The 18194-nt window shown below is 39.5% G+C and overlaps 1 protein-coding gene across 6 annotated transcripts in view; it reads right to left on the minus strand.

The window, feature by feature from the left end:
* ERC2 (ELKS/RAB6-interacting/CAST family member 2) overlaps nucleotides 1-18194 on the minus strand; it is a 900269-nt gene that overhangs the window by 482180 nt on the left and 399895 nt on the right. For all 6 annotated transcript variants that reach the window (XM_040246394.1, XM_040246393.1, XM_040246396.1 and 3 more), the window contains exon 7: nucleotides 12285-12452. In XM_040246394.1, coding sequence (XP_040102328.1) covers nucleotides 12285-12452 — 168 coding nt within the window. The remainder of the gene's footprint in view (nucleotides 1-12284; nucleotides 12453-18194) is intronic.

An 18194-nucleotide genomic window follows, 5' to 3' on the forward strand; every position in this document is an offset into this window, starting at 1 on the left:
GCCCATAATAGGTGAGGTATCCCTCCTACGTGCACTAGGTACCTGGCTGGCATAGCACACATCATATTCTACCTTGCCATTGCCTATTCAGTGTTTTTTTTTTCCCCCATGAGTGTGAACTCCCAAAGGGCAGAAACTGTACTTTCTTCAATAGCTCCTGTGTTCCTCAATGCCTGCAGAGCATTCAGACCATTACAGATACTGAACATGTATCATTGGATAACTGAATGGTAGGAAGGAAAGGCAAACTGACCAGAACAGGGCAATGATGCCCCAGGCCTCAGATACCATAGGGGAATGGAGAGAAGGAAAAGGAAAAATATAATCAGAGCTCAGGCTCTGTCACTAATTAGTTCTCTGACCCTAAACAAGTCTCTTAATCTCAGAACTCATGTACTGAGTAGAGAAAAGGAAAAGGTTGGACTGGCAGGGTTCATCAAGTCTCTTCCATGTTCATGTTCTCTCATATCTGTCTTCAGGACTGTCCATGCTTCATCAGCATACACATTTTAACAGACAAGTACTATTCAGTTGGGTTCAACAGAGGGAAAGGGGTAGAAAGATGATGTAGCTGAGCACAGTGCCTATAGATGCTGACTGAACGCAGGAATAAATGAGCAGGCTTCCCTGAATCTCTTTAATTCTCCACCAGAAGGTGAATTTTTTAGCTTTGGTTCTTTTGATAACAAAATGTAATCTCATCAAGTCATCTCTAGGAGAAGGGCAACTTCAAATCCCTTAGAAGAAAAGCAATATACACAATGGAGACAGATGGTGAATTCACTGCTTTCCCAAGAAACTAAGGCTAACCAAGGAAGCCACCATCTCCAATCAAGAGATACAAAATGACCTTTGAAATATCATTTCATTGGGATAAAATGATCAATAGTATCAACTGGTTAAAATCAAGCTGTTTCTTCCCTAGACCATTGCTCACTGGGCAAATCCAGATAAGAACAGGAAACACGCATGCTTGTTTGTTCTATAGAATTTTCCCTGAAACCCTTGACATCAATCTGATGTCATAATAAAGACAATGTATTAAATGATGCCAGAGTAAAATGCCTTTCAGTCAGTTCAGTTCAGTGCCACAGTCATGTCCGACTCTTTGCAACCCCATGGACTGTATAGCACACCAGGCTTCCCTGTCCATCACCAAATCCCAGAGTTTGCTCAAATTCATGTATATCAAGTCATTGATGCCATCCACCCATCTCATTCTCTGTTGTCCCCTTCTCCTCCTGCCTTCAATCTTTCCAAGCATCAGGGTATTTTCAAATGAGTCAGTTCTTTGCATCAGGTGGCCAAAGTATTGGATCTTCAGCATCAGTCCTTCCAGTGAACACCCAGGACTGTTCCCCTTTAGCATGGACTGGTTGGATCTCCTTGCAGTCCAAGGGTCTCATGTGTCTTCTCCAACACCACAGTTCAAAAGTATCAGTTCTTTGGGCTCACCTTTCTTTATGGTCCAACTTTCACATCCATACATGACTACTGGAAAAACCATAACTTTGACTATACCCACCTTTGTTTGCAAAGTAATGTCTCTGCTTTTGAATATGCTATCTAGGTTGGTCATACCTTTTCTTCCAAGGAGCAAGCGTCTTTTAAATTCATGACTGCAGTCACCATCTGCAGTGATTCTGGAGCCCAAGAAGATAACGTCTGTCACTGTTTCCATTGTTTCCCCATCTATTTGTCATGAAGTGATGGGACCAGATGCTATGGTTTTAGTTTTTTGCATGTTGAGTTTTAAGCCACTTTTTTCACTCTCCTCTTTCACTTTCATCAAGAGGTTCCTTAGTTCCTCTTCACTTTCTGCCATAAGGGTGGTGTCATCTGCATATCTGAGGTTATTGATATTTCTTCTGGCAATTTTGATTCCAGCTTGTGCTTTATCCAGCCTGGCATTTTGCATGATATACTCTGAATATAAGTTAAATAAGCAGGGTTGTCCATGTTTAGTTCTAACTGTTGCTTCTTGACCTGCATACAGATTTCTCAGGAGGCAGGTCAGGTGATCTAGAATTCCCATATCTTGAAGAATTTTCCACAGTTTGTTGTGATCCACACAGTCAAAGACTTTGGCATAGTCAATAAAGGAGGTGGTTTTCTGGAATTTTCTTGCTTTTTCTATGATCCAATGGATGTTGCCAATTTGATTTCCGGTTCCTCTCCCTTTTCTAAATCCAGCCAGAGCATCTGGAAGTTCTCAGTTCACATACTGTTGAAGCTGGATTGGAGAATTTTGAGCATTACTTTACTAGCATGTGAGATGAGTGCAATTGTGCAGTAGTTTAAACATTCTGTGGCACTGCCTTTCTTTGGGATTGGAATGAAAATTGACCTTTCCTGGTCCTGTGACCACTGCTGAGTTTCCCAAATTTGCTGGCATATTGAGTACAGCACTCTCAACAGCATCACCTTTTAGGATTTAAATAGCTCAGCTGGAATTTCATCACCTCCACTAGCTTTGTTCATAGTGATGCTTCCTAAGGGCCACTTGACTTCACACTCCAGGATGTCTGGCTCTAGGTGAGTGATCACAGCATTGTGGTCATTAAGATCTTTTTTTGTATAGTTCTTCTGTGTATTCTTGCCACCTCTTAATATCTTCTGCTTCTGTTAGGTCCATACCATTTCTGTCCTTTATTACACCCATCTTTGCATGAAATATTCCCTTGGTATCTCCAATTTTCTTGAAAAGATCTCTAGTCTTTCCCATTTTATTGTTTTTCTGTATTTCTTTGTATTGATCACTTAGGAAGGCTTTCTTATTTCTCCTTGCTTTCTTTTGGAACTCTGCATTTAAATGGATATATTTTTCCTTTTCTCATTTGCATTTCACTTCTCTTCTTTTCTCAGCTATATGTAAGGCCTCCTCAGACAACCATTTTGCCTTTTTGCATTTCTTTTCCTTGGGGATGGTACAGTTCAGTTCAGTTTCAGTTCAGTTCAGTCACTCAGTCGTGTCCGACTCTTTGCGACCCCATGAATCACAGCATACCAGGCCTCCCTGTCCATCACCATCTCCCAGAGTTCTCTCAGTATCACGAATCTCCATCCATAGTTCTTCAGGCCCTCAGTCTATCAGATCTAATTGCTTGAATCTATTTGTCACTTCTACTGTATAATCATAAGAGATTTGATTTAGATTATACCTGAATGGTCTAGTGGTTTTCCCTACTTTCTTCAATTTAAGTCTGAATTTGGCAATAAGGAGTTCATGATCTGAGCCACAGTCAGCTCCTGGTCTTGTTTTTGCTGACTGTATAGAGTTTCTCCGTCTTTGGCTGCAAAGAATATAATCAATCTGATTTTGGTATTGACCATCTGGTGATGTTCATGTGTAGAGTCGTCTCTTGTGTTGTCGGAAAAAGGTGTTTGCTATGAGCAGTGTGTTCTCTTGGCAAAAACTCTGTTAGCCTTTTCCCTGCTTCATTTTGTACTCCAAGGCAAAATTGCCTGTTACTCCAGATATTTCTTGACTTCCTACTTTTGCATTCCAGTCCTCTATGATGAAAAGGACATTTTTTTTTTTTTTTTGGTTTTAGTTCTAGAAGGTCTTGTAGGTCATCATGGTACCATTCAACTTCAGCTTCTTTGACATTAGTGGTTGGGGCATAGACTTGGATTACTGTAATATTGAATGGTTTGCCTTGGAATCAAACAGAGATCATTCTGTCATTTTTGAGATGCTTCAAAATGTTTTTTTTCCCCCAAAATTTCAATTTTCAAAATGCTTTTGCTTAGACCCAATAACATACAGCTACCCTCCAAATACAGAACATACACTGAGAATTTATTATATAATATAGTGTGTGTGTGTTAGTCACTCAGTCGTGTCTGAGTTTTTCGACCCCATGGACTATAGCCCACCAGGCTCCTCTATCCATGGAGTTCTCCAAGCAGGAATACTGGGTTTCCATGCCATTTTCCAGGGGATCTTCCCAACCCAGGGATTGAACCCGGGTCTCCCTCATTGCAGGCAAATTCTTTACCATTTGAGCTACCTGGAAAGCCCATATAATACAGTAAGTTAGCTTTTTCTTATACTTTTTACAGAAGAAGGTAATTTCAAGAGAAAACTGGCAAATCACGAATGCTAACCTAGACAATACTTTTTTAGCTGCAGATATCAAAGTAACATAGGTTAACTGACATTCAGTCAACAATGAACAAATGAAGTGCATTTTTGTCAGAAAAATATAGTCTTAATGATCTTTTCCAAATGACTGAAATGTTGGCATTTAGCTACAGAAATTTAAACTGGGTGATACCTGATAGGTGACCCACATCTATTCTATCTAAATCAGATGTTTTATTTCTATCATATATTCCATATACTAAAGTCAACCAGCATCCCTCTACAAAGTAGTTGATTTGATCAGAATAGTCAGCTAAGTTTTAACAATTTGAGTAATTTTAATACTTCAAGAGTGCTATAAATATACTCTTTTTAACAAATGTGATTATGTGAAACATATCATGTGATTTACATATTATGTGATGAACATGTGAAAATTATAAAACAGAAAGTAATATTAATAGTTGAATCACACACACATACACACACACCCAAGATGTTTACCTCTGTTAACTTCCTATAATCATGCCAGAGAAAAGCTAAAAATGTTACAGATAAATGACCATGATACTAAGTAAAACTCACTTTAAGGATTACTGTCTCAAGGCAAGGAGCATAGCGATCCAAGATGAGAAGGGTAGTCCAAACAGAGGAAAAAAAGGGTCCCAGTAAGCCAGAAAAGGTCTACATGTAATCTGCTCTGGCAGGGCCAAGAGGAAGGGTGTCCCTTGTGCATTGTAGGATATTTAGCAGCACCCGTGGCCTCTCCCCTCCAGACACTTGCTGCAATCCTTCAGCTGTGGCAACCAGAACTCCAGACGTTGCCAACTGTTCCTCTGGAGGGCTGGGGCTTGTAAAGTACAGTCCAGTTGAGGACACTGCCTTAGACTCACAGCCACCTTGGTTGTAGCCCCAAACCCCAAGTGTCAGCCAAGTTCCTGGCTTCAAACATAGAGCAAACTTGCCTACACTGAGGTCTGACCTTAGGTGACCAGCTCACTACAAAGTGGAACAGCTTCCCAGATTGTTCCCCTTGGGACTAGGCGAGGAGTCTACTGAACCATGAGTTCATCTGCGACTAGTCCAGGAAAGCTGCTTAGATGTCTCAAAACGTCTTTCAAGTCTCAGTCTTTTAAAAGCCAAGAACCAAAACAAAGTGAAAATACTATGAGAGCAAAAATGCTGCACTCCTTTGAAAAAGAAGCTATAAAACAATCCAAAAGCTCCATGGTACATGAAGAGCTTCATGGAGGAAAAGATAAACGTAAACTGAAGGTCACTATTATCTTTTTTCTAAAAACAGATTAATACACATTATAAAAAATCCAGTTCTAATGTCATATTTTTTGTTTTCCTATTTTTCATCATGTTATTTAGTAGATACATCTCTGCCAACTTGGTATTAAAAACAGGCATCCTTGTGTATCAGCCTTAGGTAAATTGCTCAAATTATGTTTTAGCTAATCCCTAAAAATTAGTGAGGGGGCTTCCCTGGCGGCTCAGTGGAAAGAATCTGCCTACCAATGCAGGAAATATAAGTTTGATCTGTGGGTTGGGAATTTCCCCAGGAAAAAGAAATGGCAACCCACTCTAGTGTTCTTGCCTGGGAAATTCATGGACAGAGGAGCCTGGCGGGTTATAGTCAATGGAGTCGCAAAAGAGCTGGACACAACTGAGTGACTAAACAATGACTACAAAAGTTAATGATTCCACTTGTCTCATGAGGGAGGCAGGATCATAAATAGAAAAATGCCAGAATAGTGTGGTAGTTAAAATTAGGTGATAGATCACCTCCTTGCCATGTGACTATAGGCAAGTCACTCACTAAACCAGTGTCCCATTTAAAAAATAGGGATTTTAACTGTATCTACATGCCAGTATATATATATATTTTTTTGGTAACGACTCAACTTAAAGATGAAAAGCCCTGTGTACAGTGTTTTGTATATAGTAAGGATTCAGTCAATAGCGGATTATTCTTCTGTTATGAAAATTAAGATCTGTATGATCATAATTGGAAATTATCATTGATAGTCAGCAATTTCACTGTATCATTCTCATTAATGCCATGCCTCTAATAAACCAGTAAGTTAGAAGTCAGAAATGGAAGAAGTAGCATCCTCTTTGTGGAACAAAACAGTATTTTCTATAAATGCAACATTTTCTTTTTACTAAAAGGGAAAATTAAGGAAGAGTGACTAAGCTCATCTTTACTTTCCCAGAGTAATGGAACAGATGCAGGTAAAGCAGCAATTATTTCCTTACCTGTGCTTTTCTATTCATGGGACAGTTCCATCTTGCAAGCTACACAGAATACACTGTTCTCGGAGTAACAAGTGGGTTTGACATTTCACTGGGGCAAATGACTCTTTGTATAGCTAACAATATTCTTGGGCCAGGAGTGACTCTCAAAGCAATTTCTCCCAGAATCTCATTCATTCAGAATTTACTGACATAATTTATTCATTATACGCATACTGACTGAGGACCATCACTTGAAAAGAATTTTGCAAGGAGCTGGAGACATCCTGATCATGATGGCTGGGGCGCTCAAGGAGCTTAGCCCTGGGAAGGAAGACAACATTCACTAAAGGGGTGCAGGGGTGCATAACTTCAAAGTGAGTTAAAAAAAAAAAGGTTCTCTAGGGGGTGTAAAAGCTCTCCCAGTCTACAGTGCCAGCAAAGACCTCCCAAACTAAGTGACACAAAAATTGAGTGGAAAACTCAGGAGTAAAGCTGCTGCTGCTGCTGCTAAGTCGCATCAGTCGTGTCTGACTCTGTGCGACCCCATAGAGGGCGGCCCACCAGGCTCCCCCATCCCTGGGATTCTCCAGGCAAGAACACTGGAGTCGGTAGCCAGTTCCTTCTCCAATGCATGAAAGTGAAAGGGAAGTCGCTCAGTCGTGTCTGACTCTTCGCGACGGCATGGACTGTAGCCTACCAGGCTCCTCTCTGTCCGTGGGGTTTTCCAGGCAAGAGTACTGGAGTGGGTTGCCATTGCCTTCTCCACTGGAGTAAAGCTAAGAACCACATTTCCCAGATTTCTTTTAGGTAGCATCTGGTTAGATCCTGCTAATGAGAGGCATTTGTGTGAACTTTGGAACTCTGGCCCAGGACTTTGAATCTTGACCAAGAGCCTGATGTGAGGGCAACGAGGGGAAGGTGAGGGTGGCCAGTGGCAGAGAAGACACTTAACCAGAAACTCTGCATTACATGGTCAAGGCACTGTCTGCTTTCTCTTGGTCTCCCAGAGTTGTCCTGATTCTTGATCATCCCTAATATGGTTCTACCAGCAATTTATTGGGTCTCTGGATATTCTTGTAGTAAATATTGTTTTGCTTAAGGTAGCCTGAACTAGCTTCTGCTCTTTGCATCCATCAAGTGCTTTATTTCTACTAACAGACCACATTATACAAGTCTACCTCCCTAACCAGACTGTCAGTTTCTTGAGGATTGGAGAGTTGTCTTTTTTCTCTTTGAACCTCTAGGACTTAGAGTAGTGACTGACTGACACATAGGGAACACTACTAAATGCAAAATGAATATGATTTTTCGCATGTTTAAAAAACTAAGAGATTTGCCAATAAATCTCTTTAACACTGAATGTTTAACACTGAAAAAGAGCTCAAATAAGTCAAAAAGTCTTCCATACCTTATATCAATTTTACACTCACATGGAAATCTCTAAGTTTCATGGTCATCTTCTGAGTTTCTTTTTAATATACATTTCATGAAGCAACTCACTACACTAATAACCATACTCCTGTAGCTTTCTTTCCTCTGTTGTCATACAGAATTTGTACCAACATATTTCCAAAGGGGTAGAATAAAACTGCAAAAGGGCAGGTCCATACTCACCACTCCCAGGAGCGAACTATACACCTCTCTCTCCCTGCCCTTTCCAACCCACAGGGCAATCCATGAAGCTCAGTAGGCAGCTAGTGAATTTAGTGTCCAGAGAGATCACCATCTGTTTCTCTACCCCTAATAAATAAAGTACCTCTGCTCTATAAATTCACGTTGCTTGTGAGACTGAGGCCTAGAATGAAAAAGGAGATAGAATTTTTGTCCAATTTAATGGCTTAAAAAAAAAAAAAAGCAAACTTTTCTTGGGTAATAAATTTGAGTTACACAGCAGTCTGAATTTGATCTGGTTCAAATAATGCTACCATGTCCTAAAATCCTAGTCATTATACACTTTCCAAATGTACAATGTCATCAAGGTTTTATGACATTTCCTACAAAAAGGTAGCACTTCATCAGTGGAAGCTTGAATTCAGGTATGGGAACAGAATGCTACGGCAGCTGCATGAAAATTGTGCTGCTCCTCTGACTTCAGTATCATAGCTGCACAGGGATAATACGCCAAACCATTTTTGTACATGCTCCTTTTTGACCTGTACTAAAAGAATTCTATGTTTCTTGGAATTATTGAGTAAAGCCAAAATCATGTATGGTAGGACAAAATCTATTATCAATGACTTCTTTTTTCCTACAAAAGTTTGATCAGAGATATTATGCCACCTGCGGTTCTCTGTTTATTCAATTTCACTTCCTTCCTCAAGTAACAAAAGGCTTAGAGCATCATGTCTGTGCCTGCTGCCCAGACATGTGACCTGTGCACATGGCTTATGGAATACACAAGACTTCTGAGACCCAGGGCTTTGAAGGCAAAGCTGACAGATATGAGGTGCAAGCCTAGCTTCACCAGGTTAAACATGGCTATGAAAGGAGCATACCCAGTTCTACTGGCATCAAAACACAGTGCTGGTTGCCAGAGAGTCTATGAGAAAGAAATATTAAGTAACACTGAACCTCTGACGTTGACACGAGTTTATTATTCTTCCATTCCAACACCCTAATCCAAAGCTTATGCTGTTCCAATCTGGGCCTGCCCAAAAATAGCCAATTATGCTGAATGTGGTCAAAACTCTAAGAAGTCTTCAGTCCCAAAGACAATCTTTCATTAGCTCATCAGCTCCTGTATTATTTCCACATTTTGAAGTGGTTTTTGAATTGTGTGCATCACTTCTTTAGATATGATTTCTCTTTTACACTGCAGATATAATAGTACTCCTTCCCCATCACTATGTTGAAAACTTTAAGCTAAACAGCTTCTCCAAATATACATGAAATATTTCCAAATCCATCATCGGCACAGTTTAAATAAGTGGGATTGCTATCCTATTGTCCAAAGGAGCCATAATACATAACTTGCTTTGTTCTAGAACTTCCAAACTGACTCCAAACTTTTAAATCTGGTGGAGGGGGCAGGAGGAGGCAGTTTAAAATTTTGCAAAATATTCATGTCAGCAAAAGAAGCTGTTTGTCACTTCTGTATTGAAAGTGCCTTCCCAAAATCTTTATTGAGTAAAGTGCTGCCATTTATTCCTCAAGAATGAAGGAGCTTAGAATGGATTTAAAAAAAAAAAAAGGTCCTACTATAGAGCACAGGGAACTATCCAGTCTCCTAGGATAAACCATAATGGAAAGGAGTATTTTTTAAACGTATGTAGAAAGCCTAGAGATAAACCCAGAGACATATGGTCACCTAACCTATGACAAAGGAGGAAAGAATATACAATGGAGAAAAAAGCCTTGGGAAAACTGGAGAGCTACATATAAGAGAATGAAATTAGAATACTCCCTAACACCATACATTAAAAGTAAAACTTGAAATGGATTATAGACCTGAATGCAAAGCCACACACTATAAACCTTTTAGAGGAAAACATAGGCAGAATACTGTTTGACATAAACCTCAGCAAGATTTTTTTTTTTACCCACCTTTGAGAGTGATGAAAATAAAAATAAAAATTAATAAATGGGACTTATTTAAACTTAAAAACTTTTGGACAGCAAAAGAAACCATAAATAAGATGAAAAGACAATCCTCAGAATGGAAGAAAATATTTACAAATGAAGCAACTGACAAAGGATCAATCTCCAAAATACACAAACAGTTCATGAAGCTTAATATCAAAAAAAGAGAACTCGAAAAAATGGATGGAAGACCTAAATAGACATTTCTCCAAAGAAGACACACAGATGGCCAAGAGGCACATAAAAAGATGCTCAACAACACTAATTATTAGAGAAATGCAAATCAAAACTAAAATGGGGTATCACTTCACACTATCAGATTGGTCCTAATTTAAAACACCTACAAATAATAAATGCTGGAGAAGATATGGAGAAAAGAGAACCCTCTTGCACTGTTGGTAGGAATGTAAATTTGTACAGCTACTATGGAAAATGGTATGGAGATTCCTTTAAAAATTAAAAATAGAGCTAACATATGATCCAGCAATCTCACTTTGGGATATATACTTGGAGAAGATCATACTTTGAAAATATACATGCATCCCAATGTTCATAGCAGCACTATCTATAATAGCCAGGATATGGAAGCAATCTAAATGGCCATCAACAGAGGAATAGATAAAGTAGATGTGGTACATATATACAATGGAATATTACTCAGCCCCAAAAGGAACAAAATTGAATCATTTATAGAGGTGAGGATGGACCTGGAGACTGTAATACAGAATGAAGTCAGTCAGAAAAACAAATATCATATTTTAACGCATGTATGTGGAATCTTAAAGTACAGATGATCTTATTTGAAAAACAGTAACAAAGACACAGATGTAGAGAACAAACATGGATACAGGAGGGAGCGGGGCTGGGACGAACTAGGTGGTGGAGGTTGATATATACAGACTACTAGGGGACGACAGATGAGATGGCTGGATGGCATCACTGACTCGATGGACGTGAGTCTGAGTGAACTCCGGGAGTTGGTGATGGACAGGGAGGCCTGGCGTGCTGCGATTCATGGGGTCGCAAAGAGTCGGACACGACTGAGCGACTGAACTGAACTGAACTGAACTGAACTGATGTATAAAATAGATAACTAATGAGAATATCCTGTGAGGATGGAAACCACTGAGGATGGAGACGTGGCTTCATAGGCATGCAACTTACGTACGTACACAGGGCCCCCGTACTCAGAAGGGCCCCATACTTAGTTTAATGCTTCACTATGACCATCCTGAAATTCTCAATAAAGTCTGAATAAAGGGTCTTATATTTTCATCTTGCACTTGGCCCCAAAAATTAGGTAGCTTGTTGTGACTGGAGAGGTTTGGTCAGAGTGTGATATGAACAGTTTTCTGTTTTGAAAGAATTACTCCAGTTTGTATGTTAAGAACACCCAGTAGGAAAAGTAAGGGTTGAAGCAGGAAAAACAGCGTGCTGTCAATACAAATAAAGTGAGAGGTGATGGGAGCAAATGTCACCAGGAGAAGGGCCAGTTAGATCCCATTTGTCTGCAGCTGCCTGGTGACATGCTTGTCTATGGCGGTGCCCTGGCCAGCCAGCTCCTGCTTCTCCACATTGGTTTCTGCTCAGATTCCATGCTGCTGCCTGTTAATCTGAGAGCCCTATGTGTTTTCCAACAGCTTCTTTCTCTCAAAAGAGCAGGTATTAGCTTCTCTTCTTGCCTACCCTTTTCTCTAGGGAAGGCAGGGCACCCCCTTGATCCCACCAAAACTGAACACAATAGCAAACAGGAATTCTTCAAAAGAAAAATCTGGGTGTTGTCCCTAAATCTGGATCCCCTACTGTGGAGAAAATGAAAGAAAGAAGAGCCCTAGCTCTTTTTAGAAGTCCAGTATCTTCTGTGTTAAATCACTGTGTTACACCTTATTACACATTGTCTCACTGACTCCAATTAAGTAATGGGTGTAAATATTACTTCACACCCACTAAGATCTGTATGAGTCTGACAGGGTAAGACCTACTAAAGTTTATACAAATACAAAATGCACCTAAAATACCTTTAAGACCCACAAAACACATTGACCGCTCAATTCTCAGTAAAGGAAAAATTAATGATATATTTTAGATTTATATCTAAATTTGTACAATTATCTCTATGTTTAAGCTAGTAAATGAAAAAAAAAAAGTTACTGGTTTCCAGGTGATCAAACAAGTAAATTCATCAAGCTGTGCTAAAACTGACATGATACAATCACCAGTAAGTTAAATATAGGTAAGTTTAAAGTTTACCCTCACTAATCTGAAATTCTTGAACAATAATTTCTTCTTTCCCACACACTCAAAAGTTTCTCTGAAATGACAAAACATGGATGATACCAGGTCTCAATCTGAAGTGCTTACGTCAGGTACTCACCTTTTTCTGAAGAACATTGATTTTCCTTTCCTTCACTTCTAACATATCCTTCATGTCTCGAATCTCTCCAGCCAGTGTCCCCTTCTCTTCTGTGAGGTCCTGCAGCTGTTTCGTTTTTTTATTGAGAAAAGATTCTTTCTCTTCTAGCCGTAATCTCAGTGCATCTACCTGAAATCAGGAAAAAGAAAAAAGGTTGCAGTTTTACAGAGAGGTCATCAGTAACTACGTCCTGCCCTGGGAGGTGGGCGGGGCAGCAGTACACCTTCTCAGCAGCGCAATCAAACACTGCTCATGGGCAGCTCCAGGCCATGTGTTTTAAAGCCTACATCTACCTTAAACTCCTACTGCATGTGCACCTGATCAGTGATATATATATTTTTTAATTATAAGGTTTATATGGAATAAGAAAGAAGAGCCCTAGCTCTTCTCATGTTGTCATCTCATGTTGTAAAGCCAAAAGTTATGAAACTGTCGCATGTGAATTCTCTGTACCTTTGAGCCCAGGGAGGGCACAACACTGTTCATGCCATGTAGCATACTCCTGGAATACAGAGAACGCAATGAGCCATGCCACGGACGTCTGGGAGAATAAGACTGGCAATAGAGGAGCACTCCTAAATTAGAAAAAGACGTGTAGCCAAGATGAAGTAAATGCCGTTAGAGGAAGAAAATGCTGTGGATGACACCTATTCTACAGCTTCATGAAAGACTGCTTTACAGACGCTAAAGAAAAAATTTAGATTTCTACAATTTCTGCTTTTCAAATGTTGGTAATAGAATGGGGAAACACAAGCTTTTTTTTTTTTTATTAATGTTAACATTCCAAAGATCATGTGCAAAACATGTTTACATGGGTGACGCAGGACACTGGCATGACAGACGACTCTAATCCTCACCTTCCACACTAGGAACTGGATAGACAGAAGCAACACCAACACTAGGAAGCAATTAAGCATGTTATTGAGAGATATCAAAATAACCAGGCATAAAGAGTTTAAAGAGGTGATCTTGAGGAAAAAGAATGGGGCAGGGGTAAGTTGGGGACTGCTGCAACTCATAGCATATCTTGTTGAACATTTGCTCATTATACTATTTGCAAGTAAAGTTTAGATGAATACAGAAAAAAAACAAAAACTTTTTTTTTTAAAGGAGCAGGAATACTGTAATAAGACAAGATAAATAGATATATAAATATTATAAGGACAAAGAGTCAAAGGCGATTTGGAACAAAGGAAAGACACTTAGGTTTTAGGTTCTGCTTCTATCTGGGCTTCCTGGTGGCTCAGACAGTAAAGAATCTGCCTACAAAGCAGGAGCTCTGGATTCAATCCCTGGGTCAGGAAGATTCCTTGGAGAAGGGAATGGCAACCCACTCCAGTGTTCCTGCCTGACAAATCCCATGGACAGAGCAGCCTGGCAGGCTATAGTCCATAGGGTCACAAAGAAACACCACTGAGTGATCAGTGCTACTTCTACCTGTGAGGACGAGGACAAATAACTCTCTCTTGCCCACACCAAGTCTTCAGCCTCAGTTTCTTCACTTATAAAAGAAAGAGGTAAGGACTGACTATCTCTAAGTGCCTGGAATTTTATGATTTTAAAGACAGCAATCAGTCCTAGGTAGAACACATCAGGGCAGAAAAATACTAGAAATAAAGATGTTATCAGGGCTTCCCTGGTGGCTCAGACGGTAAAAGCGTCTGCCTGCATTGCGGGAAACCCAGGTTCGATCCCTGAGTTGGGAAGATTCCCTGGAGAAGGAAATGGCAACCCACTGCAGTCTCCTTTCCTTACCCGTGTTGAAGAAAGGAGGGCCAAAGTAGTGTTTTTAAAATGTCAAAGGTGATGAGGAGGTAGGTAAGCAGAGAGATTTTCTAGTTTCTGTCCCAGACAGCAAGATGAAGCTGGGAGATCCCAGAAGGGGCAGAGGTGATGACAAGTGCTGGAAACCCCATTGGCTGAATGACCCTGACTGCACTAAGAGAGAGGATGGACACTCTGTGGTTTCCAGAAGGTGAGAACTGCTGAATCTGCAAACATCTGATAGCTCTGCCTCTTCTCACATAATGGCTATCAAGATCTAGGGACAGAGGTGAAGGGGAAATTCATATCCTGGTGACCTCCCCTTTCCTAAATGAAAAACTCATGCCAGTTGCACTAAAGCTTAAACATTCCAGATTCTCAAGGGGTCTATGTAAAAAGTTATCTTCATCTACCAACTTGTAATAACATCAGTACTTATCTTTGAGTTTTCCTCTTATCTGGTGAAAAAATGTGATTTTTTTTTCATTTTTTATTTTATTTTTTTTACTTTAAAATATTGTATTGGTGTTGCCATACATCACCATGAATCCACCACGGGTGTACACGTGTTCCCAATCCTGAACCCCCCTCGCACCTCTCTCCCCATACCATCTCTCTGGGTCATCCCAGTGCACCAGCCCCAAACATCCTGTATCTTGCATAAAACCTAGACTGGCAATTCATTTCTTATATGACATTATACATGTTTCAATGCCATTCTCCCAAATCATCCCACCTTCTCCCTCTCCCACAGAGTCCAAAAGACTGTTCTATACATCTGTGTCTCTTTTGCTGTCTCGCATACAAGGTTATCGTTACCATCTTTCTAAATTCCATTTATATATATTAGTATACTGTATTGGTGTTTTTCTTTCTGGCTTACTTCACTCTGAATATAATCGGCTCCAGTTTCATCCACCTCATTAGAACTGATTCAAATATATTCTTTTTAATGGGTGAGTATTGTGTATATTTACCACAGCTTTCTTATCCATTCATCTGCTGATGGACATCTAGGTTGCTTCCATGTCCTGACTATTATAAACAGTGCTGCTATGAACATTAGGGTACATGTGTCTCTTTCAATTCTGGTTTCCTTGGTGTGTACGCCCAGCAGTGGGATTGCTGGGTCATAAGGCAGTTCTATTTCTAGTTTTTTCAGGAATCTCCACAGTGGCTCCATAGTGGCTCCATATGTTCTCCATAGTGGCTGTACTAGTTTGCATTCCCACCAACAGTGTAAGAGGGTTCCCTTTTCTTCACACCCTCTCCAGCATTTATTGCTTCTAGAATTTGGATCGCAGCCATTCTGACTGGTGTGAAGTGGTACCTCATTGTGGTTTTGATTTGCATTTCTCTGATGATGAGTGATGTTGAGCATCTTTCATGTGTTTGTTAGCCATCTGTATGTCTTCTTTGGAGAAATGTCTATTTAGTTCTTTGGCCCATTTTTTGATTGGGTCATTTATTTTTCTGGAATTGAGCTGCAGGAGTTGCTTGTATATTTCTGAGATTAGTTGTTTGTCAGTTGCTTCATTTGCTATTATTTTCTCCCATTCCGAAGGCTGTCTTTTCACCTTACTTATAGTTCCCTTTGTTGTGCAGAAGCTGATACTTAAAAGGGTAGCATTTAGTGGGTTCCTTCAAAACTGGCAGAACATGTTGATCACTGCAGGTTACAGCAGTGGTTAGAAAGTATTACACATTCAGTTTTAGGGATCTGTACATAGGCTGACTAGGACTCTGTGAAAATTGGAGAAGAAACTGTGGTCCCATTAGCCCCACATTCTACCTATCAAAGATGGTGGTCTTTATCTGGACAAAGGAAACATGCAATCCAAATCCATGATATAAATAAATTACAACCTGGAAGATAGTGAGTGATGGCTAGAGAAAGTTTCAGAAGAGACTCTAATTGATCAATAGTAAGCTTAACATTTGTAGTGCCTTCTGGCTATGTGTGATCTTTTAATGTCTTGCTCCATCTTACTAAGTCCATAAGAGATTAAAACAGCAACCCAAGCAACCCAGTAAGGACTATTAAGTAAGACTTAAGTAAGACTATTTCTCCAGGAACAAAACAGAGAGCAAAGTTGCTCATGATCAACACACTACTCGCAACACCCAAACTCTACATGGCAGGAGGGAGTCTGTGCCAGCCAACGTCTGTTTGTGAGTTTATTTTCCATGCGCCTGACAGCATGTACTTAGCTTCAAAGGAATTTGAATTGTGGCCTTCAATCACCTTCACTCTATCTCTACAGCTTTGCACAGCCTCCTAGAATCAAGAAATGAAGCTTAAAGTTTTTTTTTTTTAAGACAAAACGTTGACCTGAACTACATCCAATTCTCAACCAACATTAGCCCAGTTTGCAGTAAGCAAGCATGACATCATTTCTAAAGTCAAATTTTAACTTCCAGATGGTGCAAAACCACAAGCAGGCGCACAGACCTTCTGATGCACAGAAGTTTAAACACAGGAATCAGGCCAGAAAGAAGATAGTCTATTAAAAATTAGAATATGTAGTTCCAAACTGAGTATCAGTGAGTAGGATTAAAATTCCCTTCACTAATATTTGAACTTCACTGGATAGTATACTTCATTTTTAAAAAGAATCAGAAAGCCTACAAGTTTAGATTATATTCCAACATCAGGTAGAGACATAAAAGTTAAAATGTTTGGGAATATGAAATACCTTTCTCTACCTCTTCACTCAACACCAAATAATTTTAAGGGCCCTTGACTCTCTCTCTTAAACTTTGGCAGTTGACTCAATAATAAAACTTGGCAAAGCAAAGAGCACCATCATTTCCCAGAAAAAAACAAAAGAAAATTAGACTGCATGATATTGTCAGTGCACAAAGATCCATAGGTTGAATTCCCAGTTTTTACATATTATTTAACCGCATGGGAACTAGTCACCTAATGTTAAAACTAAGACAATCTTTTCATTTTAGGAGAATTACTCATTTCCTTCTGATCCAGTTGTATGTATATTTGTGTCTGTATCTGGGTGCATGTGTGTGTATGTTTAAAATCATGTAACATATGAAAATTTAACCTTTTACCTGGCAGTATAAAGCATAAAGCATTTGCTATCACTTCAGTTCCAGGTAATAACTTGAAAGAAAATGACCATGGCAATGAAATTGGCAAAAATTTCCAAAATCAGAGTTAAATGTTATTAATCTTCATGTCAGCATCCAGGAATTATAACCAGTTCCAATGGTGAGGTATGTTTCTAGAAGTTCTGTACATAAGCTTCCTGACCTTTCTGCCATATTTTACACAGGCCTTCAGAAACAGTTTCAATGTTGTGACAAAACACGAAGCGCTACTTGATATGCCATAAAGAATTTTTAAAAATCAAATGGTTCATTTCCATGTTAAAATGACTGCGGCAACACTCAAGAGAAAGAAAAAAAAAAACACTTGAGAGAGAAAAAGCGGCCACTTGAAAATTTTCACAGATTAAATATTACTTACTTGACAACACTTCAGGCATTGAATAAACATGCTATCACAAAGAACAACTTTAAAAGCAAATGAAACTGGAACATACACAAAAGCTCCCAATACAGTTTTATTTCACATTTAAAGTGTCGTTTGTTTGCTTTTCCTAATAGTAGACTTGAGTTAACGGTATATTTGAATTTGATTCAACTTGTAATCATTCAAATGGGGAGACAGATTCAAAGTTGGAAGCATGCATAATGTATGGAAGTATGCTTCCAAAGACAAAAACACTGAAAATAACCTAAAATCTAGAAGCCACTGTGGTAGTAACCACTAGTTCTCACTCAAATCCAATTTGCCTTTACTTCCTGAACACTGGATCCATCTCTCTTTCCAGCCCCCTTGTGGGAAAATGGAGCCATTCATGAAATGTAAGCAGAAGCATCATACATCACTTCCTATCTACACCTTCCTGACACCCCTCCCCTTTCTTGAGACGCTGAAGGATACATTTTCCACATGGTGGAGCTACAAGATGGCAGAACCTCCATATATCTGGATCCTCAAAAGCAGGATCACCCCTAACTCCCTGCCCCCCAACAGTATGATGTATTAAACCACTCAATTACTATAATTTCCCCTGGTTTTAT

Source organism: Oryx dammah, unplaced genomic scaffold, assembly GCF_014754425.2.
Source record: "Oryx dammah isolate SB20612 unplaced genomic scaffold, SCBI_Odam_1.1 HiC_scaffold_9, whole genome shotgun sequence".
Lineage (NCBI taxonomy): Eukaryota > Metazoa > Chordata > Mammalia > Artiodactyla > Bovidae > Oryx > Oryx dammah.